At 30.8% G+C, this 9,879-nt stretch overlaps 1 protein-coding gene across 1 annotated transcript; it reads left to right on the top strand.

The window, feature by feature from the left end:
* The first annotated feature begins 375 nt into the window (after positions 1–375).
* LOC110652700 (peroxidase 12) lies at positions 376–3,103 on the top strand. Its single transcript, XM_021808315.2, has 3 exons — positions 376–678; positions 901–1,095; positions 2,309–3,103. Exons 1-3 carry the CDS (start codon positions 433–435, stop codon positions 2,927–2,929), a joined length of 1,062 nt encoding a protein of 353 aa, XP_021664007.2. The 5' UTR covers positions 376–432; the 3' UTR covers positions 2,930–3,103.
* The last annotated feature ends 6,776 nt before the right edge of the window (positions 3,104–9,879 follow it).

The raw sequence follows: 9,879 nt of genomic DNA, 5'->3' as shown, positions 1-9,879 counted from the left end.
AACAATTAAAAAAAAAAAAACAATTGGGCCGAATAATTTGATCATTATTCAAAATTTGAATAAGCCGATGAAATTTAATAATTTTATTAATTAAAATTTATTTTAATAAATAAAAATTATAATAAAATTAATTAATCAACGTTAATTCAATGATGTTAAAGACCTTTTTAAATTATTAAAATCTGATATTTGGCTTTTAACTAAAATCAATTATATTTAAAAATTATAATTAAATTAACTGATTTTCTATTAATAATGACGATTAATATTTCTAAAAGTGCAATAAATTTAATTATAAACGTCTAAGTTGGTTTTGGTTAATTAACTGAATAATTATCTCTAATCACACCAATGAACAAATTCAAAAACAAAACAGTGTTAAATTTCTATAAATAAGATGCTCTGTCCTTCTCCCAGGACACAAAACCAGCCATGGCTACTGCTAAATCCTTTACTCGTTTACTTTTGATCTCTTTTCTCTCACTAAGCTTTTGCTTTTCTGCCATTAAAGCACAAAGCTCTGCTTCTATAGTGAATGGTCTTTCATGGACATTTTACAAGTCTACCTGCCCTAAAGTAGAATCCATCATCAGAAAACAGCTCAAGAAAGTGTTCAAGAAGGACGTTGGACAAGCTGCTGGCTTGCTTCGTCTCCACTTCCATGACTGCTTTGTTCAGGTAATCAGACGCTGCTAGCTAACCTTCTCATAAGTACTATAAATTATGGAAAACTAGGTACTGTACTTTGGGCTTTTGGGTCAGTAGCTTTGTTTTACTGTGAGATTTTGAAATCTATTTGGGAATACAAAGAACCGAAAATCTCTTCTGATCTTTGCTTAATTCCTGTATTAGAGTGAAATTTACATAAAACTGGCTTTGGGTTTTGTTTGAAAATGTCAGGGGTGCGATGCATCAGTGTTGCTTGATGGATCAGCCAGTGGACCAAGTGAGCAAGAAGCACCTCCCAATTTGAGCTTGAGAAAAGAGGCATTTGAGATCATAGATGACCTGCGCGAGAGGGTACACAAGGAGTGTGGCCGAGTCGTTTCCTGTGCTGATATTGTTGCTATTGCCGCCCGCGATTCTGTTTTCTTGGTAATTAACCTTTGCTCACTTCTTCATTTCTCAAAAGCTAGTAGCTTAGCTACCCATAAACAAAGCGCATGTTTTGCATCACCGTTAAAATTAGTGTTTGTAAAAAATTATTTTTTTAAACATATTAGTATAAAATATTAAAAAATAATTTAAAAATAAATATGATAAATTTTTGTCATAAAATAGTAAAATAATAAACAATTTTTTACAAATTATTTTTTTCAATATTTAAAATTATATTTTTATTTAGAAAAATAATTTTGAATCGAAAAATATAATATCAAACAAACACTAGTAATAACCGATTAAATGCCTATTATCTTAGCCACGGGCTGGTTCCGGTTCAAACAGGCTTGAAATCGTTAGTTCACCCTTCACCAAATGAGTGAATCGAAACTAAACTGGATGATTTTGGTTTAATTCATTAATGGTTTGAGTCAGATACAAGTTTTATGGATTTCGATTGTGAATCAGTCCATGGTCGAGTCTAAAACAAAATGTTTGATTCGGACTTAATTTCTCTAAAATCTTCTATTTTAAAATTAGGAAGATTTCATATAACTTAATTGGAAAGATTTTTTCGCCTTATCTCTGCATATTTTTATTTGGATTAATAATTGTTACGTTTATGAGTTTGACTTGAATATCATAAACACTGACAATGAATAGGGTACATATGGAGACTTGGTGGTGATCTTGTGGCTATATTTATGTAACTTGCAACATTTGGTAACCTACTAATTTGTTGGTAATTAATTACTTGACCTACTAGTCAAGTATTGCACAAAGTTGTGCCTAACATTCAAAACATAGCAGTTAAATCCCAAGCCACATTATTACAAATAAAATATGTTAGGTTTAATTTTACTTTAAAAATTAATTTAAAAAAAATTTCAAATTATATATATATATATATTAGATAAATATCTTACCTCAAATTGCCGTAGAATAACAGTTAAGTCGTCTTGCTTATTTATGGACGGTGGTGAATATTTATTTATTTAACAAATAATTATAAAAAAAAATTTCCACCACACGTTGGATTACCTAATCAAAGACTTTGGCTTAGTCTTTACAAAAGTAAACCATAAATGAAGTCATAGCGTAGCCCTTCAAAAGTTCATCCACGGGCTTGTGCAACACATCATGATGACTATTCTTGTTATTAATTTTTTATTTTAATACTACTGATTTTTTTTTATTATTATTATAGTCAGGCGGGCCTGATTATGATGTTCCACTGGGAAGGCGAGACGGGTTGACCTTTGCGACACAAAATGCAACCTTGGCGAACCTGCCAGCACCCACTTCCAACACCACCACACTTCTCACATCGCTGGCCACCAAAAACTTCGATGCCACCGACGTGGTAGCCCTCTCCGGTGGCCACACCATCGGAATAAGCCACTGCAGCTCTTTCACAAACCGTTTGTATCCAACCCAAGACCCTGTAATGGACAAAACATTTGCCAATGATCTCAAGGAAATCTGCCCAACATCAAACTCTACCAATACAACCGTGCTGGATATTCGATCTCCTAATACATTCGACAACAAGTACTACGTTAATCTCGTGGACCGCGAAGGCTTATTTACTTCAGACCAAGATTTGTACACAGATTCCAGGACAAAGGACATTGTCAAGGGCTTTGCAGCGAACCAATCTTTGTTCTTCGAACAGTTCGTGGCTTCGATGATAAAGATGGGGCAATTGAGTGTGTTGACAGGTGGTAATGGAGAAATTCGTGCTAATTGCTCGGTGAGGAATTCGGATAATCAGTACTTGGTGACTGTGGTGGAAGAGGATTTGGAGTCGCTGTCTGAGCTGAGATAAGGATGAAATTGCTGGAAATTAATAATAATAATAATAAGGTTGAGTGCAGGAACTATGCTAGAATTTGGGTGTGTGGTTGGGCTTGGTCTTTGCTCATCTGTTGACCTATTTATCTATGGACAAGTATTTAACACTTCTGTAGCTTCTTGTTAATTAAATAGTTTGCTTTGCTCATCTGTTTTATGTTCAATTTGAAACCACCCTCAATTTTCTCAACTATTTCCATTCATTTTACAAATTTTCATTTATTTGATTTAATTTTTTTAATAAAAAAAAAGTCAAATCTAAGATGAGAAATGGAAAAATTGGAGAAATAAGGCAGTTGAGATTTCTTAAAGGTAAGAGAAATAGAATGGCTTTAATTTTTCTAACCCTAAAAAAAATTTAGGTATTTTAATTATCAAATAATTTAGTTAAACCTGATTTTTCATTAATGTTTCTTTTTTATACAAAAAAAAAAATTTAATAAATTTTTCCGTTTATATATTTTTTTCTTTGTAATTAAAAAATATATGTTTTTTTTTTCATTTTGTAAATTCATGTTTTATTGTCTTTGTAATTAAATTATTCATGTAAAGTAATTTATATACTTATTAAAATGTATTTTGAAATTTTTATAATATTTTCAAACGTGTTAATTAATTTTTCATTCTTTTTGTACAAAAATATTTTTTTTAAAAATAAATTTCTGGCTGGTTTGGTGAGGAACTAAACTAGAATTGGATGGAATTAGTTTGCTAGTCTCAAAAATCAAACCCTTAATCACCATAGCTGTTGCAATCATGGATCGGAATTGGAACCGCTAGGACCTTAAGTGTTAGACATTTACGCCTCGTTTGGCTCTGTGTAATTTGACTAGAGAATTCGAAATTTTCAAGAAATATAAAAAATTAAGTTTGTTTAGTTAGCACATCATACAATTTCTCAGGAATTCATTTCCTTTCTTCTTGTGTATTAAGTAAGTTCCTTAGTTTAACCCAAATAATTTCAAGTTCCTTGGTATAAATTATCCTATTTTTAGGTTTTATCTTTCTCAAATATTATACTTGTATTTGGAGTAGAAATATTTATGCCATTTTTATCATCACTTTCTATTAGTTTACTTTTGCTTTTTAGAAATTTAACATATCAACCAAACACGTTCAAATCATATTTCTTAAAAAATAACTTTCTTGGAATTGCACTTCCCAGGAAAAATATATTACAATTTCACATTACTAAGAAACAACCTTAGTAAGAGGTTAATAAGTTTTTAGATACCCTAATAGATTTTCAAGGGTAAATTTTACCTAGGTGGCCTATCCTCATGTGGTATAATTTTAGCGATTCATGGTACTCCACAGTTCATATCAATTAGTATTAAAAATTAGCTCCATCTCGTGAGACCCGAACACTTTAAGTGGTAGCTCATAGGGTAGTGGCATAGGCCTAGTGTGTAGAAATAGGTGGTTTAATGTGTAAGTATTAGTCATGATTAACGTGACGGTGATCAATAAAGATGTTAGTTCTCCAAGTGTGGATTATTTTTATAATCCCGTATTGCTAAGAAACAACCTTATTGAGAGGTCAATAAGTTTTTAGGCACCCTCTTTTTACGAGTCGACTTTGAAGGTGAATTTTACTTAAATGATCTATCCTCACGTGGTATAACATTAGTGATTTGTGGTACTCAATAATTTATATCAATATACTTCTCAAAAATTAAATTATTTTAAATCAAACGAGACCTTACTCTATAGTTTTACCCTGGTCTCTCCTTCCCCAAACCAACCATCAATTTGGACCTGACACGAACTTATATTAAGCCAATGTGTGAGTGTTTTTATAAGAATTCAAAAAAAATAAAATAATAATAATAATAATAATAATAATAATAATAATAATAATAATAATATTATTATTATTATTATTATTATTATTATTATTATTATTATTATTATTATTATTATTATTATTATTATTATTATTATTCGATTTTAAGATTTATAAAAATAGTATAATTCTTATAACCAAATTGTAAAATTTAAAAAAAAAAAATCACTTATAAGGCTACAGTGAATTACATGCATCATTAGATATAACCCAATCTTCAAATATCGATTGCTTTTTGTGGTCATTTCCCAATGATTATTCGAAATTATGCTACATTTTATGGAATTAAATTGAAATAATAAGTAATGAAAAATTCTTGTGTGGATTTATGTCTATACATTTATTTAATTTAAAATTAATATATCATCTAAAATTATAGTATGTCTCATAAAAAATATAATAAAATTTATAAATAAATGTGAAATTCTAAAATCTGATTGATTATACATCCTGATGCATATAATAATTTTTTATATAATGTTATTGCAGCCATACAAATTTAGGACACATACACAAATTATATAATCATACAGTATATAAAAGAAAAGAAAAATAACACATAATTTAATATGATTCGACTGTAAGGTTTACGTTCACGGGCAAGATAAGAGAAAAAAGTTCTACTATGATGAAAATAATAATATACAATCACTCAGAACTTTTAAACCTTAACTTCAATATGTTTTTCGAATATCCCACCACTCTATCGCAAAGGACAGAAAATTATAATATTTATACTAGTTCACACCACAAGGGCGTTGCCCCTGCACCCACAGAGAGATCAATGGTAGGCTTCGGGCCTAGGTCTATCGGCCTGTACTGTCTGCCACTATTACAAATCTCACTTTTTATCTTAATCGGACCACAACGCGAGACTTTCGGGTCGAATCATAATTCGGGTCCATGAAGACATGTCTAAAATTTAAGCCACATTAAAATAATATTAAATAATAAATATTTTTTTTTTGGTGATGGAGAGAAGTTGGTAGGTCCATTTCCCCTTATCGGTTTTAATTATTAATGGTCTGCGATGCAATATCATTTTGACTTCCTAGCACATCATGTAGAGCCATATTATTATTGGTAATTTTGACCATAAATAATACACACACACACACATATATATATATATATATATATATATATATATATATTAATGATAAAAAATCTAAAAGTTTACATTTATAAATTTATAATTTTATCAACTTTAGCATAATAAAATAATTATCTTAATTTTCAAGCTTATATAAATTTCTTGAAAAAGAGCTTCAAAAGACTGAAAATTTTATCTAAAGAAAGTAATATATATATATATATATATATATATATATATATATATATATATATATATATATATATATCTTCCATTCAAAATTCCTTTTTCATTTCATTAAACTCTCAATAATTATGGGCATTGTTAAAATAAAAAAAAATATCTAAAGTCCAAAAGAAGGAAGATTATTCAGTGTACTTGATGCATATGTATATTTATTTATATTTATGTGAAATTTACTCTCTTTAATTCACGAAGGATTCATATTTTTATGGGTGAGAAGACATTATACTTAGTGTATATAATAATTTACCTTTATATATATATATATATATATATATATATATATATATATATAGACCTTATTTGACAAAAAAATTTTAAGGTAATGCTTAATATTTTTACTATAGTTAAAACACCACATTTCTTATTTATATTGTTTAGTAATATAATTTTTATACTAATATTTAAAGATTGAGAGAATTGTTCATGAAAACTTACCCTTTCTAACTTTCATTTATTTTTATGAGATTGTCCATACTCCATTAATTCAATTATTCCATTATTTATATAAATATTTTATATATTATCTTTATTTTTATAGAGTTGCCTTATTAAATTATAAATACATTATTCTAATTAAATAATTATAATTTTTTGGTATATTAATATACACGTCTCCAATTTTTTTATATTAAAATATTATTTATATCTTTTTTATAGACACAAAAATTAATTTTTTTAAGATTTATAATTATTCTTTTCAATAATATTTTTTTAATAGAATAATAAACTCTATCACTATACCTAAAAATATTAATCACGTGTCTTCAAATTTTTCATAAAATTTTTATGTAATATTTTTATTTTTATAAAGTTACCAAACTAAATTATAATTAAATGCTGCACCTATATATAGGTTGTGGAGTGGGTAAAACACAGAAAACGACGCAAGGAAAACGACAACGCATAACCCTAAAAAGTCACCAATGCCCCATGTGTGGAAGACACACGACATGGAAAATTGCATAAGTTCTTACTTTAAAGGGAAATAAGATTATTTTTGTATTTTCAAGGAAGAATAATTATAAATTTATATTCGTTTCTTTGCATTGTTCTACCCCACGAGGGCTGCTTTTTGAATTGGATGACAAAGAAAAAAGGAGAATTATTAAAGTTTTGGCCACAATTAACTTTTTTTTTTAATTTTTAAATTTATAAATTAATTAGAATGAGTTAATTTAAATGAGTTTGATTTGTATGAGTTTATTTTAAATAAAATATAATTTTTCTCTTACATTTGAGAAATGTATGTGTTGCCACCCGTTTATGGATTTTATGATAATTTGAATATGTTTATTATTTTAGAAATGTGATTATTGATTTAAAAACTTTTGAAAATTATTTTGAAATCACAGTTAGCATGACAGTCCATTTGGAACTCCCCAGTAGTAATTGCTACTTGGGGTTGATAATGGATATTGATTATATCTCCTATTAATAACGGTTAGTGGGGTAAGACCATATGAGTACTCATTAGCTAGCTAGCCATTTCTTCATTAATAACGATTAATGAGGATGAGATTGTTTTGTCGTGGTGTACAATACGATACTGATCGTGAAATTTTGTGTCATGGCTTAAACTGTGTATTAATATTGACAACATTAATGCTTTGTGAATTGTGATTTATGAAATGTGATTTCTAATTTGAAATGTGATTCCAATAAATGGCTCTTATGGACTTAGAACTATTGTGATGATTTCATACTTAAGAAAAATGTGATTTATTATGCTTTGACAAGTTTTACTTTATTTTAAGTTTTAAAGTTATTAGTTGTGCACCACTGAGTGTTATACTCAGCAATAGCTTATTTATGCTGTCGCAGGTAAGGGAAAGGAGAAGGCTGCTGAGTGAGAGACTTTGAAGCAGTATTTTGGTTTTGATTATGGGTATATATCGTAGGTATACCTCTATAATTTCCTTTTGATGTATTTTGTGCCTATATGTATGGATGTACGAACATTGAGCAGTTTGTATTTAAAAGCATTACATTGCTATCACATTTTGAGTTTGTAACTATTGGTATTTTATTTTGAGACTTATGAAAATGTAACTTTTATAATATTTAGTGTAATGGCCCGGCCCACTAGTGATATTGTCCGCTCTGGACCGAAGCCCTCACGGTTTTAAAACGCGTCACTAGGGGTTACGAACCATCAACTTATAAATCCAGCATCTCTCCCATGTTTTGTCGATGTGGGATTTGCCTAGGGTGTTACAATCCACCCCCCTTATGGGACTCAGCGTCCTCGCTGAGGTTTGCCCTACCATTGTTCAAGGTTGCACGCGGAGCAGCTCTGATACCACAAATATAACGGCCCGGCCCACTAGTGATATTGTCCGCTCTGGACCGAAGCCCTCACGGTTTTAAAACGCGTCACTAGGGGTTACGAACCATCAACTTATAAACCCAGCATCTCTCCCGTGTTTTGCCGATGTGGAATTTGCCTAGGGTGTTACATTTAGTCTATCATTATTTCCAATGAATGTTTACATTGAATTTTAACTATTCCCATGCAGTTTTTTGCAAAAGAATTGATAAAATAAAATGCTATGTTTCCTGTAAAATCTCTTGTGGTATATTTAATAGATTATCGGTAGGTGTAGTTCGGTAATTCATTAGGTATATTACGGGAATATATCATGCCTTACAAGGGATAGGGTGTAACAAAGATACCTTAGGTCGTGCCGAAAACCTAGCAGAGTCTCCTCTATACCTAGGACCTACCCAATATGAAAAAGGGTTCAAATTGCACTTTTATATTCATAAGCCACACATCCACAACTCAATCACATCACATGGCCCCTCCTGGACCCACCCAAACAGTCAACAATCACAATTTAAAAAATTATAATTTAGTCCCTACAATTACCCTTTTTACAAAAACTATCCAAATGAGCTCTAAAAATTCTAAAACTTTGCCTCGCGGTCTTTAGCAATATTATAGAGCTAACGCAAAAGGAATTATATTTTTCTAACATATCACGAATATTTTATAGATTTTGAATCGAAATCAAGCATTAGATAATTAAGCAAAATGGGGGTTCGGATTTACCTATGCCAATTCTGTCATTGGAGACGAATCCAGGACGTCTGAAAATGGTGGGGTGGCTTATAACTTTGACTCAATTCGAAGACTTTTTCGATAGCCTGTCTGTCCGGCCTAAAATTGCAGATCCGAGCAACTGTTGAATTTTCTCGAATTGAAGGTACCTACACGAAGCCCACAATACGGGAGTTAGTATATAATTTTTACAGAATTTTCTAAGCTCATTTAATGCTCGGAAAAATACTGTGAAGTCTCATGGGACCCATCGAAAAACGGTATCGAAAAAATTTGAATGGTTATTACCGTGAAGCTCTCGACGAGCGGAGCACTCTGGTACTCTCAAATTTTTAGTTGGGTTTATGGTTTTTGAGAAATCTATCCCGAAAATCAAAATGGGCTAAAACTTATCGGACAAAAATTGGACAAACCGCTAAATGAATTTTGGTGTTCTTGGTGTCTATAGAAAACTCTCGAGGTGTAGAAATGTTTTGGGATAAGACCAGGTTTGATTGGTGGCCGGATTGGCCGGAATCGATCCGGGAAGGCGAACCAGCGCGCTGTGCATGTAAGCGCCTTTGGGCGCATTTTTCCAGCACTTCAGGCGACGGCCGGAGAGGGGGAAGGGCTAAAGTGGTGCGCCGGCGAGCTTGGGTGGCTGGGACGGCGAGAGGAGGAGAGAGGAGAGAGAAAACG

The sequence above is a fragment of the Hevea brasiliensis genome, chromosome 16 (assembly GCF_030052815.1).
Source record: "Hevea brasiliensis isolate MT/VB/25A 57/8 chromosome 16, ASM3005281v1, whole genome shotgun sequence".
NCBI classification, from domain to species: Eukaryota; Viridiplantae; Streptophyta; class Magnoliopsida; order Malpighiales; family Euphorbiaceae; genus Hevea; species Hevea brasiliensis.
This window is presented reverse-complemented; position numbering and strand designations above follow the sequence as displayed.